Source organism: Myxine glutinosa, chromosome 4, assembly GCF_964187855.1.
Source record: "Myxine glutinosa chromosome 4, kmMyxGlut1.1, whole genome shotgun sequence".
NCBI classification, from domain to species: Eukaryota; Metazoa; Chordata; class Myxini; order Myxiniformes; family Myxinidae; genus Myxine; species Myxine glutinosa.
In genome coordinates, this window is record NC_136264.1 from 130997157 (window position 1) to 131019389 (window position 22233).

At 45.6% G+C, this 22233-nt stretch overlaps 1 protein-coding gene across 1 annotated transcript in view; it reads left to right on the forward strand.

The window, feature by feature from the left end:
* MAT2B (methionine adenosyltransferase 2 non-catalytic beta subunit) overlaps positions 1 to 22233 on the forward strand; it is a 54308-nt gene that overhangs the window by 23911 nt on the left and 8164 nt on the right. Inside the window, 5 exon segments of the mRNA XM_078776425.1 lie at positions 5072 to 5129; positions 5131 to 5163; positions 5165 to 5189; positions 5327 to 5479; positions 21317 to 21510. Coding sequence (XP_078632551.1) covers positions 5072 to 5129; positions 5131 to 5163; positions 5165 to 5189; positions 5327 to 5479; positions 21317 to 21510 — 463 coding nt within the window.

The window sequence follows — 22233 nt, forward strand, 5'->3', positions numbered from 1 at the left end:
TCAAAATTCATGAATTTACCTGTCGTTTTTAAATTATATACCAAAATGATGCAAATCAAAACGATCAAATATAACCTATGTTATTATGTACCCATCCCATGGGTGGGTCGCGTTTGCACATTACCTGCTGAAAAAAGTATAGTCTGTGTTTTGCAAGAAGACTATAAATGTTTGCGTGGTGTGCGCTTAAAAGGTTCTAGATGGTTTAAAGGTCTAAAGGCTACATTGAAATAGTAGTGTGTCTAAGGGGTTGAAAGGGTCTAATCTCTCAAGAATGTAAAAATGGTCTAAAAAGGTCCAAAGCTACTTGTATAAATGGTCAAGGGTCAAAGCTGTCTTATCTGTCTGAAGGATGTAAGGGTCGAAAGGGTGAAGGGATCTAAAGGTGTCTAAAGTGTAGAAAGGGTCCTAAAGGTAAAAGGGGTCTTAAGGGTCTTCTGGATCTTTGGGGTCGAAATGGTCTAAAAGGTCTTAAGGGTCTTTGGAGTCTAAAGGGTCTTTGGAGTCTAAAGGGTCTTTGGAGTCTAAAGGGTCTTTGGAGTCTAAAGGGTCTTTGGAGTCTAAAGGGTCTTTGGAGTCTAAAGGGTCTTTGGAGTCCAAAGGGTCTTTGGAGTCCAAAGGGTCTTTGGAGTCTAAAGTGTCTTTGGAGTCTAAAGGGTCTTTGGAGTCTAAAGGGTCTTTGGAGTCTAAATGGTCTTTGGGGTCATAAAGGGTTTTTGGGGTCTAAAGGGTTTTGGGGGTTATAGTGTTGTGGTGTCTATAGGGTCTTTGGGGTCTAAAAGGTCTTTGGAGTCGAAAGGGTATTTGGGGTCTAAAGGACTTTAGGGTCTTAAGGATCTTAGGGATCTTAAGGGTCAAGGGGGTCTTAAAGGGTCTTCGAAGGTCGAAGGGGTCTCAGCCATCTAAAGGGTCAAAAGGTTTAAAATGAAATGGAAAAGCAAAGACTGCATTGGAGTCATCAGAAGAAACCTGGATAGGATTCGGGTTTCAGCCGCTACTCCACAACCCTCAAACCCACCCAGGTGCAGCCAAGTGAACCTTACAGAATTTTTTTTGCAAGAATGCACTTCTCCTAAGACAGATAGAAGAGAGAAATAAAGAAAAGCAAGAATTAGAATGAACAGAGAGAAATACGAAAAAGTAGAGAGAAATGTGAAAAGAACAAAGATGTTGGGAAGAACCTGGTGAGATAGATTTCAGCAGTTCTTCCACAGGCAAAAAACGGTACATTGCAATAGTACGTAAATTAATTGCAAACGCATACATTACAAACGTTGGAGTAGTCAGGGTGCAACTGATGTTCAAACAGTACCTGATTAATAGGCATATAGTCACACGGCTTCACGGATGGGATGGATGGACGGCTTCACTGATGGACGTACCATATTTTTAGGTTATATATGTATATATATATATATATATATATATATATATACGTATATATATATATATATGTATATACGTATATATATATATATATATGTGTATATATATATATATATATGTATATATATATATATATATATATATATATATATATATATATATATATATATATATATATATATAGTTGCGGATCTCGAGCCCGTCGACGTACTAAGGGGGAGTTGAGCCCTTTTGTCCCTCGAGTTTCGAGTCCACGAGGCCGCTACCCACTTTACACTCGTGGGGGCGGATTGCTGAGCAATTCCAGCCGCCAACCCCGCAGCGAGCGTGTGGAAGGGTTTCTGGTCAAATACCCGAGTACCTTCGATACACATGCCGCCACGAGGACAGGGGCTGAACCTCACACGAGTCACGCTGGGTTGATACGCCCGAGCGGTTTGCGTGTCACGTGACTCGTGCCGTTAATTATTACTAACCCGATCGAGCGGTTTTATTTCGTGCAATGCGCGGCCAATGGGGAAGAGACGTAGACAGTCAAGTTGAAAGCAAAACACAGGTTTATTCACAATTTGTACAATGCCAAAGAGAAGAGACACAGGATAGAAACTTAACCGTTCTTAACTTCCCGCCCAGACAAGGGCCCTCTGACTCACGCGGGGAAAGGGAGGAAGAAAAGGACGCGCTCAAAGCGCGGCCTCTTTGTGCAGCTCGCCCCGGACGGCTCGTTGGGCCTTCCCCTTCGTGATGTTCGTAGCTGGGACGTCGGCCTCAGTCGTGCACGTACGGGAATCCGCACAGCGTGTCCTGAAGTCAGCAAGGCTAAGCGCACGTGCAGGGCGTCCAGGCAGGAGATCGTTAGAGCACAGGGCCACGAAAGAGATCGTCCTGCAAGAGCGTTTATCACGAGAGCGAGGGCAAACGAGAGAGAGAGCCAGGGAGAACAGGGCAGCGGAGAGCGGGGCAGAACGCAGTGAGACCTCGACCTTCGGGCAGAGAGGGCTGAGAGCTTCTTGAGTTCGGGGGCAGAGAGAGTGAGCTTCTCGCTTCGAGAGTTCAGGGTCAGAGAGAGAGTTTGGGGATCCGGGCCGGGTTTTATAGCCCCCCCCCCCCCCCGAAGTCCCACCAGAATGTTCCAAGGGCCTCCCCTGGCCGCCGTTGCTGGCCACTCCCCTTTAGCTCCCATTGGCTGCTGTTGTTGGCCACTCCCCTTTAGCTCCCATTGGCTGTTTGCCGCTTACCAGCCACTCCCTCCGGCTCCTCCCTCGGGCCTCCTCGACTTGTTCTAGGCCCAGCACATGGCATTCCAGGCCCAATGAGGCCTACCTTTACTTACCTGCATCAACGCATACTAACACTGGGAAGGAGACTATACTTCACATTTAATAAGAAATAACTAAACTAAAGCGAGGCTACATGTTGTGGTGCAACTAACTAAAGGGGGGTTGTCTTTATTTCTCAAAACCACAACAATATATATGTACATATATATGTACCGTCGGACTCCGCTATTCGCGGGGGATGCGTTCCTGGAAAATCCGCGAATAGCGGTGCATTGTTTCAATGGAAAAAGGGGGATTAGGTTTCCGGGTCGCGAAAATCCGCGAATGGTGAGGCAAATCCCAATAATGTCGACGATAATCCGTGAATGTGGATGAAAGTCCCGGAAATGGTGAGACAAAACCTGCGAATGTCGACGATAATCAGAGAAGTTTGATGAAAATCCCGTGAATGTATGCTGTGGCATTGTTTCAATGGGGAAAAGAGGGATAGGTTATAGGTTCCCGGCGGTTCCTGATTCATAGAGGAAATTTTTTTAAGTTTAAAATGTTTTCGACCGTAAATGCACATGAATACAGTTTCACAAAAAAATGCTTCCAAAAAAAAAACAAAAAACCGACAACACCAGGTACCATTTCCAATTTATTGAAGGAATGCGATTACAGTTTATTGAAAGTGCTTAACCATAACGCACCTTGAAACTAACAAAAAACACAACACCATCATGTACCGTTTAAAATTTTTATTTTACAAACACGCGCAACTTCCAAATGAAGATGATGATCGTGATGAATTTAAATCCCATGAATTCCTCGAACTCTGGGGATGACCCAAATTATACTCCTGCAACGTCGTGCACTGAGGGAGGGGCAGGACAGGCAGGAGAGGCAGCAGTTGAGGGTGTTGGTGAGGACACCGAGAGGGTGGCAGGAGAGGGTGCTGGTGGTGTTGAGGTGGAGGGAGCAGGGTGAAAGAAATGGGTAATGGAGAGCTGCCTGGCAGATTGCGGCAGGTTTCGATGCAGCTCTTTGTAGGGGAGAAGCAAATCATCCAAGCCCATCTTGAACTTGAGATACCTCTCCATGACTGGGTCAGCATCTTCCAACTTGTCGACAAGCGCCCGCATGTCATGCAGCAACTCGCCCAGGAACTGGACTGTGAGGTTAGACCTTGGCACCTCTTCCTCATCACTGCCCACCTCCTCCTCCTCGGGAACCGTTATAATGGCCTCCAACACCTCCTCGGTGAGTTTGTCGCCATGTGAGGCAATGAGATCCTTCAACTCCTCAGGCTGCATGTTATCAAACCCTTCCCCTCCTAGCTGCCGTACCAACTCGACAATCACATGCCTCTCCTCAGTGTTATCGGGAAAGCCATCATTAATTTTGTCTTCAATAGTTTCTTCACATTCCCACTGATCAGTTTCAACATACTGTTTGTGGTGTCCTTGTGTTTTATACTTCTCCCTCCCCCCCCCCCTTCCCACGCCTCCCCCCCCAAGCCCTCTCCCTTCCACACATCTCCCTGCTCTCAAATGTTGTGTTTGTGTGCTTCCCCTTCTCTCCCCATCTTGTTTTCCGCTCCCTCTTTTTATATATTTTGTTTGTCTGGTTGATTTGTTTGTGAAGTAAATGTTAGCTCTTTCACGAGCCTCGATTCAGTATACAAAAAAAAAAAAAAAAAATACTGAAAACCTTTAGGGATACTCATGACGGGAAGGAATCAATATCGGAATCCGAGCTTGACATGCACTGTTTCTCTTTGTAAACTGCCATTTGGATCAAGGTGGGTTCATACTGTGACGTCACTGGTGAAATCGAAAATCGACACTATCGGGTTGTTTTCGACACTTTGTGATTGGCAAAAGAATTTCGATTTTTTTCCCCTTCAAATTAGACCGTGATTAAGGATTTTCAATGGTTTTCAGAAAAAAACACATTTTGCGTTTGTGTTCCCCTTTAACCAAAATCTAATCAGCTTGTTCTTGTCACCTACCCAACTCATCCACCAAGTTTCATCCGAATACATCCACGATGTTTTGAAATATCATGTTATATATCGTTTTTGGCCCTATATCTCAATGTTGAAGAATCACTTTAAAATTCTAGTATCCGGATCCTCACCATAATCAAATCAATTTGTCCTTGCTACCAAGTTCTGTTTGAATCTGTCCACAACTTTTTAGGTTATCCTGCTTGCAGACAAACAGCCAGACAGGGGTGAAAACTTCAAAGCTTCAAAGCCCACCTTCGGTGGCGTCGGTAATAAACTGGATGTATTGTGCTAACCTGTGCATCGTGTTTTGATAATTGTATATAACAGAAGTACTGGTATGTATGTTTTATTGTTTGAATTATTATTTACTTCATTTCTGGGGTGTTTTTGAGCTGCCTTGTGTATCGCACAGCCCGCATGTGGTGGTGCATTGTGCAGCCGAAAGGAGGGCAGATGTAGTCGAGAACAACCCCTCAAAGTTCTTACAACCTGAACGTTACAGCCCTCTGCAACACTGGCTCACGAGACAGGTAGGTTGAATGATGAGCATTGTTTGTTGCGTTGTGGAAAAATTAATGGTGGAATCGTGTTTTAACTCGTTGTGAAAATGAAATACACAAATATACACACACCCATGCACCTATATTTCTTGGTGCTCTGTTTACAGCTGAAGTTGGCGGTTTTATGATTTACATCAGCACCAATTATGTGTTTGATGGGAAAAACCCCCCGTATGGGCCAAACAGTCAACCACATCCCCTCAACGCTTATGGACGTAGTAAATTGGACGGGGAGAAAGCTGTGCTACGTGATCTTCCAGGTTGGCTTATCCCACATCCTTTCTACCATTTCCCATCTTTTATATAATTTATATATTTTTAAATTGTATACAAAATCTACATTCATGAAAGAATAAGGTAACAAAATGTAAAAAAGGCAATGCATTGACAGTGGGGCAGTGGGGACATATAGGGACAAAACGTGCAAGAGAGTGAATTGAATGAATGAATGAATGATCGTTTTAAAGGCCATTTTCCCCGCTAGAGCAGGGGTTAGCCTTGCGGGCCCCATGACAATCATGGTTCCCTGTTTGAGGCAATGTTTTTATGGCCGGATGCCCTTCCTGACGCCAACCCTTGGTCGCTTCTTACGATGCGCAGGGATACGGTGTACCTCTTCTAAACCGGGGTACACACCGGGATCATTCATCCCAGCAAGCTGGTACTCAATTTGCCGACCTCGGAAGGATGACAGGCTGGTCAACCCCCCTGGCGTTAATTCAGCGATCGACCGGGATTCGAACCCAGGATCCTAGGATCCCAAGCCGGCACATTAACCACTAAGCCAACAGAAAAAGAGAAAGGAGAGAGGGGAGGAATTACAAACTTGCAAGTAAGCACATTATGTTTGGTTGAGTTAGAAAAGATTGAGAGTTGGGATGGGGGATGGCAATATATGGTGGTACACCACCTGCTTTGAAGCCTATCGGTAAATTTTGATTGAACAGCCTCAGGAAGGCCGATACATAAACAGGAGGAACTAGAACGGCACTCAGTAGAGAGCATGCCTCCACCAGGTGAACAGTTTACGTTTTGTATCCGAGAATCGACCAGAAAATCACAATACAGCATTTAATCAAAATCATCCGTCCACAACTTTTGAGATATCCTCCTGCTCTATGTCGTTTTTGGCCCGATCTCCCCTCTGGTGAAGAATCACTTAAAACATTCAACTAGCAGGATCTGGATCCGGATCTTCACCGAAATTGAATCGATTCTTCCTTGTCACACACACAACCTGGACAACAAGTTTCGTCCAAGTCCATCCATAATAATAGTTTCGTCCAAATCATTGACTTCCGGTCCCTCGAACGAGGAGGCTTGCTTCGATCTCTCCACGGCATCGAAGTTCGAGTATTTTCCCATTCATGTCTTTGTCAAATTTCCACTGGTTATTTTATTGCGTATGTGTTATTGTGCATTTCTAGTTAGTTTTGGTTTTGTAATTATTGCAAACTTGTGTGTAATTAGTCGTTTTTTGTTCACACCTCGTGCAAGGCTGGTCTCTCTCGGCTCCCTCCCCCGTCGGTATTTTATGAATATAATTCTTTCCTTCGTTGTGTTTGCTTGTTTCTTTGATTTTCTCCCCCCCCCCCCCCCCCCCACCTCCCACGAACATCTTACCCTTTGTCTAACGTTTTAAATACAAAAAAAATAAAATTACTTTATTAATTCTTTCTCTCCTCACGGATACGTGCTTGTTCTCTCGCCCCTTTGTCTCGTCTTGTGCCCCGCCCCCTTTATCTCCTTTTTCTTCACCTCTCCAGCCTTTCCAACTCTAGTTTCCTCCATACTCATTCAACCCTTTCTACTTCTTTCTCAAAGCCACAGACTTTTCCCAGATTGTTTTTCACAGTTTTGTTTAAATATTATTTAAACATGTTTAAACTTTCCCCTGCAGTGTTTTATTCAGTGGTTTATTACAACATGCTGTATTTCTTCCTATTTAAAAGGCTTTTTAAAATCTCCTCTTCAATTCATTCCACTTCAAAAAAAAATTCAATCTCTCACAGTCCTTCCTTTATACATTCTATAAACTCACCTTCATTCCACCCCCCCTCCTCTATTATAATTTTTCAAACAGATCTCTGACTTGAAAATCACAAAAAACCCAGTTTGTAATGAATGTTCGTTTTTCATTAATCATCCACTTTCTAAACTGGCGTCAGGAAGGGCATCCGGCCATAAAAACATTGCCTCAAACAGGGAACCATGATTGTCATGGGGCCCGCAAGGGCTAACCCCTGCTCTAGCGGGGAAAATGGCCTTAAAACGATCATTCATTCATTTCATTCATCCACTTTCTAAACTCTCACCTCACACCTCCCCTCCTAAACTCCCCCCTCACCCCTCCCTTTCAATTCCCCCCCCTCGCCCCTCCCCTCCAAATCCCCCCCTTTCCCCTCCCCTTCAAATGTCCCTCCTCACCCCTCCCCCCTTCAAAACTCCTCCCCTACCCCTCCCCTTCAAAATTCCCCCTCACCTCTCCCCTCCAAAACTCCCCCCTCACCCCTCCCTTTCAATTCTCCCTCCTCACTACTCTCTTTCAATTCTCCCCCCTCACCCCTCCACTCCTAAACTCCCCCCTCACACCTCCACTCCTAAACTCCCCCCTCGCCCCTCCCCCCCAAATTTCCCCCTTGCCCCTCCCCTTAAAACCTCCCCCCTCCCCTTCAAAACTACCCCCCTCCCCTTCAAATCTCCCCCCCCCCTACCATCTTTCTCCAATTCTCCCCCCTCTTCAAAGCTGCCTCCTCCCCACTTTGTCTCCCTTCTATCTCATACCTCCACCTCCTCCAACATTCTACATTGCTCTGCCCCCCCCCCCCAACCCCCTCAAACAACCCCTCACTGTGCCTCATCCCATCACCATCGAACCTTTTGTCCTCCTCATCCTTCCCTTTCTCATAACTCTTCTCTCCCTACCTCCCCCTCTCACCCTTCATCTTACCCTACCCCTCCCCTCCCCTGTCCTGCACCCGATGCTCCCCCTCCCCCTCCCTCTTCCTTAACGGTATGGACCTCAAACATCCGGGGCCTTCGCTCAAACCTGATTGATCTCTCCATACAGGTTGCTTCTGACAAACCAGACGTAATCTGCTTAACAGAAACTTTCCTCCTTCAAGATTCTCTGATTCCTTAATATCTCTTCCTGGTTACTCCCTCCTCCGGTATGATAGACCTGACCCTCGTCCTGGTGGTGGGGTGGCTATCCTTATCAAAAACTGTCTTCCTCACTCTCCTTGCACTGCCCTCTCTCCACCCCACCCCCAGGAGTACCTCTGGCTACGGCTTCCGCTCCCCTCCCACCTTTTGTTCATATGTGTTTTGTACCGTCCTCCAAACAGTGATGACTCCATTTACATTTCGCTGTCTGACAACATGGACCAACTTCTATCCACTCATCCCAACTCTCTCTTCCTCATATGTGGTGACTTCAACTGTCATCATGCCAGCTGGCTGGGTGTGGGTACCTCTTTCACCAGCCATGGCACCTCAGCAAAGGCCTTCTGCGACTCATTGGGACTGACACAATCAGTCAATTTCCCGACTCGGATCTCAGTCAACGGAGCATCTTCTCTTCTAGACTTGGTTATGACAAACTTCCCTGCAAATGCTCTTTTGCTCCAGATTCCCTGCAAATGTCTTCCTCAATGATCTCTCTGATCTCTCTGGTAAATCCTCTCTATCTCTTTGCTGATGACTCCACTCTCTGCCGCTCCATTCCTCATCCCTCAGATCAGCAGTCTGCAGCCTCCTCACTCTCTGCAGACTTGGACAAAATCACAGACTGGTCAAACAAGTGGAACATGTCTTTCAATCCTGACAAATCTCACACTCTTACTATGTCTCTCCGAAAAGACCGACTGGAAAACCCTCCCATCTACTTTCTCAACAATCCTCTCCAAGAAGTTCTGTCACGCAAGCGTTTGGGTCTCATGATCTGCCATTATCTTTCCTGGGAAAACCACATTTCCAAGCTGGCCTCCAAAGCGAGTCGCACAACGATCCTCCGTCGTGCGAAGTCCTTCCTTGGCCGAAGTTCTTCCTTGGCATACCTAAGCTCCTCACCACATACAAGGCTTTCATGTGCAGCTCAATGGAATACTGCTCTCCCCTCTGGGCTGGTGCTCCTGCCTCACACCTAGCTCGGCTTCACGCTGTTGAAACCAAAGCTTTTGCAGAATCATTGGAATCTCCCACGATGAAGCTGATTGTGAGGACCTTTTACTCACCCACCGCAGGCAGGTAGGTGGTCTTTGTCGTCTACCGATTCCTATCTGGCCTAGCTCCCCCATTTCTATCTGTGCTCTGTCCCCCAAATATTCCTACAGGTCGCACTAGATCTGCCAGCAACCCTCTTCTGGTGAAATTGCCAAAATCAAGACTCTCTGCTCAGCTTCACTCTTTCTTTCCTCTTTACTCCCACCTCGGATCCTGAGTTCGAATCCCAGTCGATCGTTGAATTAACACCAGGGGGGTTGACTCAGCCTGTCATCCTTCCGAGGTCGGAAAATTGAGTACCAGCTTGCTGGGATGAATGATCCCGGTGTGTACCTCGATTTAGAATAGGTACACCGTATCCCTGCGCATCGTAAGAGGCGACCAAGGGTTGGCGTCAGGAAGGGCATCCGGCCATAAAAACATTGCCTCAAACAGGGAACCATGAGCTCATGGGGCCCGCAAGGCTAACCCCCTCTCTAGCGGGGAAAATGGCCTTAAAAAACGATCATTCATTCATTCATACTGGAACAAACTCCCTCACTCTCTTCAATCCCATTCTTCCCTCCAGGTCTTTGAAACAGCAGTTCACGACCATCTCTTATCTTTCCCCATCCAAAACCTTGATATTTTCTACCCATGTTAATTCACCCCAGATCCACTTTTTTGAAATACCAACCTCTTTCCTGGAAGTCCTAGCAGTGTCCATGTGTTTTATACCTCTCCCCCTCCCTCCTGTCCCCCATTCCCATGCCTCCTCCCCCCCCCCCAACCCATCTCCCTCCCACATATCTCCCGATGTCCCTGTACAACAGCGTATAATACCACTCCCGCTCCCTTTATTACACGCTGTTGTACTTCTTGTGTGCTTCCATCTCTCTTCCCATCTTGTCTCCCACTCCCTTTATTATACGTTTTGTGTGTCGGTTTTTTAAAATTTGTGATTAATGTTAGCTCTTAAACGAGCCTCTCGATCTTGTATACAAAAAAAACTATTTTTTTTTTTTGAGATATCCTGCTATATGTTGGTTTTAGCCCCATCTCTCAATGGTGAAAGAATCACTTAAAAAATTAAATAATTCTCATATCCGAATCCATATTCAAATCTTCACTGAAATCTACTCGATTAGTCCTTGTCACAAACCCAACCTCTCACCAAGCTTTGTCGAAATCTGTCCACAACTTTTTGAGATATCCTGCTATGTATCGTTTTTGGCCCTATCTCCCAATGGTGAAGAATCACTTAAAAAATTATACTAGCCGGATCCGAATCTGGATCTTCACCAAAATATAATTTGGTCCTTGTCACATACGCTACCTCTCTGCCAAATTTCGTCCGAATCCGTCCATAACTTTTTGAGATATATTGTTCACAAACAGACAGACAGGGGTGAAAACATAACCTCCATCCACCTTTGGTGGCAGATGTAAAGAGGAACATAGTGCAGGTGTGTGGTAAGCCTAGATTTTTGGAGTTTATTTGGAGGAGGAGGTGGAGGAGGAGGAGGAGGAGGAGGAGGAGGAGGAGGAGGAGGAGGAGGTGGAGGGGAAGTTTATTGGAAGAGTGCTTGCATCCTGGAGAAGTTGGGATAGGGTTGGACGGCAGAGGGAGCTTGACCGATGAAGTGGTCACTGATCTGTCTTTGACGTTAGAGCAGCATTTCCCAACCTGGGGGAAATTTCCCCATGGGGGGAAATTTTAAGATTCCAGCGGGGAAATCTATTCCAAGGGAAATACAATATTAGCATTCGTGTAATATTGTGCTTTAGTGAATAAATCTCAAATCTTTAATTCTTTTGTTCTTCGACTTTTTACTTAACATAAACATTTATAACATCGTCGGTAAATAAAAATTTATATACAAAATTTTTTTTATTTAAATTTATGTGTGTGAGTGTGTATGTGTCTCTGTATGTATATGTGTGAGTGTGTGGGTGTGTATGTGTTGCTATATTTTAATGTTATTTATTATGTTATTTATGTTATTAAGCGAATACATTTTGTGTTTTGGCTACTTTTTTCCTTGTACATATATATATATATATAGGGGGGAAGGGGTGGGGGGGGGGGGGAAATCCGGACGGTTGAACTGGTTGAAGGGGGAAACGACAGGAAAGAGGTTTGGAACCACTGCGTTAGAGCAACAGGCCGTTGCTTTGGCCTCATCGTAGGAAGTTCCAATAATGTTTCGAGCTTTTTAAAAATTTTCTTTCTTTCTTTCTTTTTACTCTGTCTGCCTGCCTGGTCGTCAAACAAAATTGAAAATCATTTCAAACAGGAAACGTATTGTGAGAAATTGCACGTGCCCCCTGGGGTCTCCCGTGAATGGCTCAACAATACTTTTCCCGACCGGTGGATGGGTCGCATTTCACCCAATATGCCCTGGCCCCCTCGTTGGGGCTTTATTTATAGGCTTTTTCATTTTTGTATACAATGTTGATGCTCGTGGAGGAGTTAGAACATATAACATATCAGGATATAACAGAACAAAACGAAAAGTATAAAGAGAGGGGGGAACACACCAACTGCAGGGATTAGGGACAAAATATAGGGAAACTTGGAGACATGAGGCATATGGGGAAGGATGACACGGGATGAACAAGATGGATATAACCGCAAACTGTCAGGAAAAACTGGAAATTTGGGAAGAGATGGGTTTTGCGAGTGTTAACGGGAGAAGAAAAGATCATGGTTTTGTATGGGGGATGATCTGAGATGGTGATGGGATGATGAGAATTGAGAGCAGTTCTCAATCAAGCTGCTGATGAAGGCCTTGTTGGTGGATAAGAGTTCAGGTGTGCCAAGGAAGGATTTTTCACGATGGAGAATGCCCAGTCGAGGACTGGCTTTGGAGGCCAACTTTGAAGTGTGGTTTGCCCAAACAATATCATGGTTTATATGGTGAGGCCCAGAGTTTTGAGTGACTGAGCTTCAAGTTTGAAAAAAAAAAGAGGAAGAACAGGTGGAGGTGAGCTCTCCCCACCTCCCCCCTTCTTCTTCTCCAAGCACACCGGCCAACTCTGGTTGAGAACTCCATCTCAGATGAGAACCCAAAACAGGCCAACTGTGGTTTTGTATGTATTGATGGTTGATTATAAAATTGATTTGACAAAGGGTTTAACACCCCCTCACCCCCTCATCCTCCATCCCCCATCCAATGTTTCCTGCTCTGTTCCTTCCCCTTCTTCAGGGATCCATTTCCCTCTCCCCCACATCCACACCCTCTCAATTCTCCACACCCTTTTGGGTCACACATGTTCTTCTTCATCCACCTCCCCAATGGTGAGACAACCATCTACAGGTGTGTCTTAAGTTCAACCTGTCTGCCATGTGTGCTCGTTTACCTCGTCGTTACCAAGGTGGGTGGAGGTTATGTTTTCACCTCTGCTTGTCTGTCTGTTTGTGTGTGAGCAGGATGTCTCCAAAAGTTATGGACAGATTCAGATGAAATGTGGTGGACAGGTTGGGTGTGTGACGAGAAATAACTGATATGATTTTGGTGACGATCTGAATACGGCTCAGATAATTTATTATTTTTTCTTGTAAGTGGTTCTTTACTATTGAGAGATGGGGCCAAAAACGATATGTCACAGGATATTTAAAAACGTTGTGGACGGCTTATGAGAAAACTTGGTGGATGAGTTGGGTCGGTGTAAAAATGAAATGCTCCATAGTATTGTGGTGGTGGTTCCTATACAGCCTGCGACTGCTTGGCTGCATCCTTTGCTGGGCGAGCCACTGTACTGCTTATGCAATGTACCCCTCCCCCTCATTACCAGTGAGCTGGTACTCATTTTACCAACCTCGGAAGGATGACAGGCTGAGTCAACCCACCTTGTGTAAATTCAACGGCATGACGGGCTTGAACTCAGGACCTCAAGATATCAAGCCAGCCACCTTAACCATTAAGCCAACACCAGGCTTCATAATATTGACATGTGATGATATAGTACACTATGCAAGCAATCAAAGTGCTATACCCGCTGAAGGACTATAAACATATAGGCGGTGATATCATTGTAGTGTGGTGAATATTACAGCTTCTGTAAAGGAAATATCAAATTGTATAATAGCTTGTATAACTCAAAATCTTAGCTGGTGAAGGCAACTCCATGCGACAGATTGTAGCCCATCTTCATGTTTTGGCAGAAGGTGTATTCCATATAAGACTCTAAGTTAGGTCCAGAACCTCGATTCCGTGACCATTTTCTGGCGAGTAAGGTTTGACGATTGATTTGACTTCTATGGACCTTATATAAAAAAATTAGCACCCATGTCCCTCCCAAAAATCCCAGCATTTTCCCCTTAAGGCCCTAATCCAAGATGGCCACCGGCACCATCTTTAAAAATAAAGTTTTGAACAAAAGCACATAGAATTATTTAGAAATGCACTTTTTGGGGTATGTCGACCACGAGGATCCCGAATTTGACATTAGTTTGACGTTACAACATCCTTTTGACCTAGGAATCCAATATGGCCGTCATCTGGTAGAGCAAAAAGGCAACTTTTGAAAAGGAGCACATGAATAAACATTATTTTGCCTGCATCTAGAATAGTCACGAAATTGAGGCTCTGACTAGAGAATTTTTTGTGTGTGTGTGTGTGTGTGTGTGTGTGTGTGTGTGTGTGTGTGTGTGTGTGTGTGTGTGTGTGTGTGTGTGTGTGTGTGTGTGTGTGTGTGTGTGTGTGTGTGTGTGTGTGTGTGTGTGTGTGTGTGTGTGTGTGTGTGTGTGTGTGTGTGTGTGTGTGTGTGTGTGTGTGTGTGTGTGTGTTTGTTTTTAATTTCATGTATTTCTATGTTTTAGGTTTCAGCTGTTCGTGATTTGAATTGAGAAGAAAGCTTATGCCAATGACCACCGTTCCGTGTGTGCTCCAGTGTGGCGGGCTTTGCAACAAAGTCACCGATGCCATTACCTCTGCCGAGAGTTGGGAAAATCTCAAGAAGAAGACCCTGTTATGGAGTGGTCTTGACAAGTTCGGAGACGTCCACGCAACAGTCAATTGGGATAATGGTCCCAGCGGACAATGTGTCCATAATTCATGTAGGTTGACCTTATGGAATGTCAAGAAACTAGAACAGGCCAAGACAAGGCAGATAAAACGAGAGGTCGAGGAATTCCAAGCTCAGTCTTCGTCTACGTCTGAGGCTTTGCCACCAGCTGCCACTCCACCTGAAAAGCGGCTGCGATCGAGCGTTCAAGGGCTGATACATGAAAAAACAAAATGTGTCTAGTGCTGTAAACCGGAGTCGCCCAAGCACCCAGAAACAAAGCTGTCCCTGATTTCGTACGATCATGCATGGGCGGCTTTCAAGAACCACACGGTGGTCCTGGAAGATCAGAGCATGCGAGATAGAATCAACTGTTTGATCGATTGTGCAGCTGATCAGCCCTACGCGATTGAGATCCGATATCACAACAAATGCTGGTTGAAATATGTGCGTTGTTACCAGAAAATGAGTGAAGATGACAAACTCCCACGCATGCACAATGTCAATCTCCGTGAAGCTCAGACTATCTTCTTTGACCACATCAGAACAGTTATCTTTGAGGAACATGAGCTAAGGTCACTGCAGAGCCTCCTCAAAGACTACAGTTCTATCATTTCTCGGTATGGCTTCCCAACATCCAGCGTCAAGTCTTCCTTTATCAAAGATATCCTAACCCGGGAGTTTGAGGGCAAGATCGGCTTCCACACCCGCCCTCAGAGGAACCAGAGCGACCTAGTCTATGATACGTCCAGGGGTGGTTCATATGTGGAAGCAGCGCTTTCCTCCATCGGTGTCAGCAGTGAGCAACTAGTGCGCAACGTGGCCGAGCGGCTCAGGGATGACGTCCTGTCAATCAAACACATCCCCTGGCCGCCGAGAGTCGAAGAGCTAGAAGAGGAGGAAGAGGTATCGCCTCTCATGGTGCAGCTGCTATCTGCTTTGCGGGGAAAAAAGGGGTAGATCTGTCTCCCAGCACACACTCTCTCGCCTCTCTCATCACACAGTACACCACAAAGCGACCAACAGCTACTGCCATCAAAGCCACCGTCACCCTTCACGGGATGACTCGCAGCAAGGAGCTTGTTGATTCTTACTACAAACTGGACATGGGGATCAGCTACCCGAACGTGCTTCTCCTGCGTGACTTCTGGACCATGCATGACCTCTAGCGGTGCTCGATCTGTCATGACGAGATTGCTGAGGGAGAACCAAGCATCAGTATCATTGACAATGATGACTTTCTCAACGACACCTTGACAGGAGGGGGTACTGCGCATCGGAGGTGAACTCAAAGCAAGAGTTGCTGAGATGGAGCGGAGTGCTCTCAAGGCATTGATCGACTTGGTCGAGGTCAGTCAGCTTGTGGACCTCACGGAATTGTTGGAACATCGTGTTGTCGAGGAGTGTGGCGCCTTATTCAACTCCAACTGCACATACAGGAAGACACAAAAGAGCAAGATAATCCAGAGGCTCTCTCTGCAGTCTTTAGTTTTACAGGAACCCTACACCGCTCTCATCGACATGGGCATGATCTGGAGGATGGCAACTCCATCAGCAGCAGACAGGCAAACGCAATATGGCATCGCGTACAAGTGGTCGGACTACGTCCATAAGGTGTCATCTATCATCCTTGCCCGCCATGGTGATGCTGAACGTATCATATGTGTGAACGACCCATACAACGCAACATACGCAACTAAAGATGACGAGCGAGACCTACGGGTACAGGGTAAGGCACATATCCCCAACACCTACATGAAATTGAACGACTCCTTCCCTTCTGCCCCAGCATTCAAAACATTGCTGTGGAGCACGAGCAACAAGGGGCGACTGCAAAAACTGATATGCAACTACCTGACAGACCTTGCACAGAGTGTTGATGTTGAGATGGTCTACTCTGTCGGCTCCCACTGCACAAACTTGTTAACCCAGCAGCCAATGGAGAACTACAGCTTTAACCAGTCAGAGGCTGATACTGTCCTCTTCTCCACATACGCAGTTCTCCGCGAGTCAGGCTACAGTGGCCCCGTTGTAATTGATGCCGCTGACACCGATGCCTATGTCGTGGCAGCGGCCATCTCGCACCAGCTCCCTGGATTACTCTATATAAAGAAGAAGCAGGAGATGGTCTTCTGCCATGGCCTGGTGACTGACGAGATGGCAGACTGCATTGTGCAGCTGCACTGTATGACGGGCTGTGATGCCAATTCAGGCTTCTACGGCAAGGGTAAGAAGTGGATGTATGACCGGGTGACGAAAAGCCCTGTGGCCCGGCGGCAGCTGTCGTGGTGCGGAGATAGCCTTGACCTCGAGGAGGAGGTTCTAGAGGAGCTCTTCCAGTTCACACGAGATGTCATCTATGGCGACAAAAGAGTAGCACCATGGCTGAGGCCTGTGCAGCGAGGTGGAGGACACTGAAGAACAAAGCATTCATCCATCTCCCTCCAGATGCAGATAGCCTATGTCAACACTGCCTCTGTGCAAACTATTTGGCATATCTTTCCCGCCATCCCTCCCTGAAGCACCACCCCTCGCCACTCGGACATGGCTGGGAGCTGGTAGGCGGTCACTGTCGCCCTGTCCACCACACCCGACCTGCCCTCCTGACGCATCTACCTGCACCAGGGACAGCCGAAGAGAGTGGGGAAGATGACGAGGAGGAAGGAGATGATGCTGAGAACAGGGGGGATTCGTCGGAATCTGATGATTCAGACTACAGTGAGGCAGAATGCTCTGATTCAGATTGACCACCTATCAATCTCATTGATTCACCAGTTTACACAAAAGCCGACGTGGTAACTTATTAATGTGTTTCAATTGTGTTGTGGTCAGTTTTCTACAAACCATGGCCAAAAAGTGTAAAATGATTTCTGTTCATATGTCATCAGTGGTTTCATTTGAAAACTGTTCACGTTACAGCCATTAAAATAATTGTTTTTGAAGTGCGAGTTTAGTTACTTTCATTCATTCATCAATTACTTTAATGCAAGAGATCCCAATGAATGTAGTTTGCATTACGTTACGTTTTCGTTATACCGGATGGCGGCCATCTTGGATTCCTGGGTCAAAATGATGTTATGTCAAACCAATGTTAGATTCGGAATCCTCATGTTCGACTTTTGCCATCTTGGCAAAACTTGGATGGCGCCGATGGCCATCTTGGATTTGGGCCCATAGGAAAAAATGCCGGGATTTTTGGGAGGGACATGGGTGCTAATTTTTTTTAATATAAGGTCCATAGAAGTCAAATCAATCGTCAAACCTTACTAGCCAGAAAATGGTCACGGAATCGAGGTTCTGGACCTAACTATCTAAGGAGGATATTCAAAACTGGTACAATATAGTACTGTTAACAACAGAATCTGTTGAAGAAGAAAACTCAAACTTTCCAAAAGTGATGATGAGTACCTCAGGGTATGATCTTTATGTGATGGAAAACGATCCAATTGAGATATTGCGAATGACCTAGCTGAAGGTACGGATGTTAAGATTTTAAAGAACAGTAAGAACTAGAAAGGCACTCCGTGAAGCGCATACCTCTGCCAGGCTAAACAGTTTGTTTTGTATCCCCACTGATAGGCTGGATTTGGATTCGGGCCTGAACCAAATCTAATCGGCCTGTTCTTGTTATCTAACCAACCCATCCACCAAGTTTAGTCAAAACTCGTCCATAACTTTTTTAAATATCATGTTGTATATCGCGGTTTGCCCGATCTCTCAATGGTGAAGAATCACTTAAAAATGAAATAATTCTCGTTCCCCAATCCATATTCAGATCTTCACAAAAATTTAACCAATTCTTCCTTGTCACACACCCAACTTCTCCACCAAGTTTTATCCAAATCCGTCCACAACTTTTTGAGATTTCATGATATTTATCGTTTTAGGCCCTATCTCCTAATGGTGAAGAATCACTTTTAAAATTCTACGAGCCGGATCCGAATCCGGATCTTCACCAAAATCTAATCGTTTCGTCCTTGTCACATACGCCACATCTCTGCCAAATTTCGTCCAAATCCGTCCACAACTTTGAGATATCTTGTTCACAAACAAACAAGAAGACGTCATGTAGAGCACGATACTTGCAAAATCCACCTTCCTCCCCCCCCCCCCCCCTGCCCCCTCCCCCTCTTCCACCAAAAATAACGTTTGCCATTGATCCAGCAAATTGTCCATTTCATCCAGATTAAAATTGACCATCTCGATCAAAGCTCGGGTCAATAGGATGAAAAGTGACGATTTTGCAGATGAAAATTGATGATTTTAAAAAGTTAGACCCAGAGTTGACCTTTCGACCTCAAATATAGTTGGTTTCCCTATTTAGTGAATCAATGTGCAAATGCTGTTCAATCCACAAGTCAATTGGATGAAAATTGATGGTTTTTCAGATGAAAATTGATGATTTTGGAAGTTTGACATTGAGTTGACCTTTTGACCTCAAAAATAGTGGGTTTCCCAATTTAGTGACTTTATACAAATACTGTTCAATTTTCAAGTCAATCAGATGAAAAATGGCGATTTTAGAAATTGGACTTCCAGATGACCTTTGACCTTTGACCTCAAAATCAATAGGCTTCTCAATTGTGACGACCTCTACAACTTGGTGAAGTTTCATGACTATCGGTTTAGAATTGTCACCTGTAAGCGAGTGACAAACAAACAAACAGAATAACAAGACGTCATGCGGAGCACGATACTTGCAAAATCTGCCCCCCACCCCCAAGAAAAAAAAAAACGCAACTGACCGATACAGACAGGGGTGAAAACATATCCTCTATCCACCTTCGGTGGCGAAGGTAATCACATCTTACTATAATTCACCAAATGTCTGTCCGTCTGTCTGTCTGTCTGTCTGTCTGTCTGTAAGGTTCGAATGCGCTGAACCGATCGCAACGATATTTTGGGTGGGTAATCTTGGGATCTCCAGGAGTAAAATAGGCTATTTAGTTTCCCCAATTTCAGCTTTGGTCTCCAGCATTCTCAGGTTTGGACTCCCGCATAACATTCACGTTCGCATAACGTTCATTGTGACGATGTTCTCATTGTGACGATGTTGTTTTCCTGGGTGCCGCACAAACGGCTGCACCGATCGATCGCTGCACGGCTGCACCGATCGAACTCGGTGACCTCGGACAAAGACCTTTTGTAAGGACACGGGTTGAATCCCTGCTTGAGAGAATTCCAACCCCCTCTCCTCCATCACGGCCGTCTCTCCAACTCACAGTCCCACGAGATATGCGGAAAGGACGACCCAAAACCAATATGAACATCATTCGTATATAAACATCATTTAAAGTAAATAATGACCTCGGCCAAAGTTCAAACGACATTTAATCTCTATATGAGAGAATTCCACATAGCTATTTGGGTGGTGAATACGCTAACAGATCGCTGTCTCCATCGATCGCCAACAGATCGCTGTCTCCATCGATCGCTAACAGATCGCTGTCTCCATCGATCTTGCCAAGGCAGTAACAGCTATCGGCTCAAAATCCTTTTAACTGTTGATTTGGTACAGTTACACGTATCGGGAATTTGGTACACGTATCGGGAGTACATACGACATAGCGATTGTGGACACGATTATCGATCACGATTCACGATCACGATCATCACGATCATAGTGTATCGATCACGATTTGAAACACGATGGAATAATATTTACCGATATGAACAGTGATGTGGCTTTTATTGAAATTCTAAAGATACTGTTTAGATTTTGATGATTTGCATGTGATACGATTTAACAGATGTTTATATGAATCGTTTAAAATAAATAAAAACCTTCAATTTCTGATATTTTGCCTTTTCATTTGGGCCTCCAAATTGAAGCCCCGCCCGCAGGGTGGGTACCGTTGCTAGTTAGCTAAATGTGTTGTTCTTTATCTGCTTGAAAACTTTTGCTGATGAAAGGGAACTAAATGAAAAGGCTGAAATGGGCAGCAGAAATGAAACCGTGGGATAACCAAACCTGGGAGAAGGTGCTCTCTACATGTGAATCCAGGTTTTAAGAGATTTATCAATAATTAACGGCAGTTTTTGATAACAGACTGGAGAGGGGTATAATGGTCACTGTACAACACCTACAGTGAAGCATCGGGGTGGATCAATGCAAGCACGTGGGTGCATCGCAGCCAAGGGCGTCAGAGAGTTACATATAGTCAAAGGTGTACACTATAGTCGCGGGCAGGTACTGGCTGGCTGTGCTGTTGTGCCATTCCCTTAGGGATATGTCACATTGGGCGAGGATTCCTCTTCCAACATGACGATGACCCCAAGCATACGGCCACTGTGATGAAAAACTGTCTGGAATGTAAAGACGCTAATATAACATCGACAAATATACCTTTGCCTGAACAAAGTCCTGATACGAACATCATTGAGGCAACGCGCACACGAAGAAAGTAAAACGGCAACCAAACACCTTGGCGGGGTTGTGGAAAGTGATACAGGATATGTGGAACATTCCATAGTCCTACACTGATAAACTATGTGTGAGCATGAAAACAAGGTGCTAGGCTCTATATAAAGAAAGGAAAGGGCTCGTATACCAAATACTAATGCATTGTATCATGCGTTCATTTTGTTTTTGTATATTTCCTGTAACAATACGGTGTGCGTGTGTGTGTTTGGGGTGTGTGGGTGTGTGTTTGGGGTGTGTGTTTGGGGGTGTGTTTATTGCATACAGCTCATTTGCAATTACTCATTATTTGTACATATCCTGTGCATGCTTTCATCATGCTTCCCAATACTGTATATTACTGAACAGTGATGTCAGGTTCATTGTTACGACAAACATAATGGGTTAAAAAGATTTTTTTTAAATGTAATTTAACAAGGTACCCACCCTCACTGGAACCTGTCTCGTGCTGGGTTTGTCGCAGGAGCTGCCATATTGCGTTTGCCACTACTCTATGGTGAGGTGACTGAGCTGGAAGAGAGTGGTGTGACAGTGATATTTGACCGCATACAACATGCCAACAAGTCCGCTAGCCTTGACGACTGGCAGCGTCGACAGCCAACGCACACACAGGACGTTGCCTTTGTTTTGAGGCAGATGGCTGAGCACTGGATGCAGGTGTTTTTTTATTTATTGTAGTTTTGATCCCTTTCATGATAATTGAATGCATCGACCTTCCTCTGCCCCCCCCCCCCTTCTTGCCCCACTTTCTCTGCCCCACTTTCTCTGTCCCACTAACCCTGCCCCACTTTCTCTGCCCCATTTTCTGCCCACCCTTTTGTCTGCCACCCCTTTTGTCTGCTCCCCTTTCTCTGCTCCCCTTTCTCTGCTCCCCTTTCTCTGCCCCATTTTCTGCCCACCCTTTTCTCTGCCACCCCTTTTCTCTGCTCCCCTTTTCTCTGCTCCTCTTTCACTGCTCCCCTTTCTCTGCTCCCCTTTCTCTGCCCCATTTTCTGCCCCATTTTCTGCCCACCCTTTTCTCTGCCACCCCTTTTCTCTGCCACCCCTTTTCTCTGCCACCCCTTTTCTCTGCTCCCCATTCTCTGCTCCCCTTTCTCTGCCCCATTTTCTGCCCCATTTTCTGCCCACCCTTTTCTCTGCCACCCCTTTTGCTGCTCCCCTTTCTCTGCTCCCCTTTCTCAGCTCCCCTTTCTCTGCCCCATTTTCTGCCCACCCTTTTCTCTGCTCCCCTTTTCTCTGCTCCCCTTTCTCTGCCCCATTTTATGCCTACCCTTTTCTCTGCTCCCCTTTCTTTGCCCCTTTCTCTGCCACCCCTTTTCTCTGCTCCCCTTTCTCAGCTCCCCTTTCTCTGCCCCATTTTCTGCCCACCCTTTTCTCTGC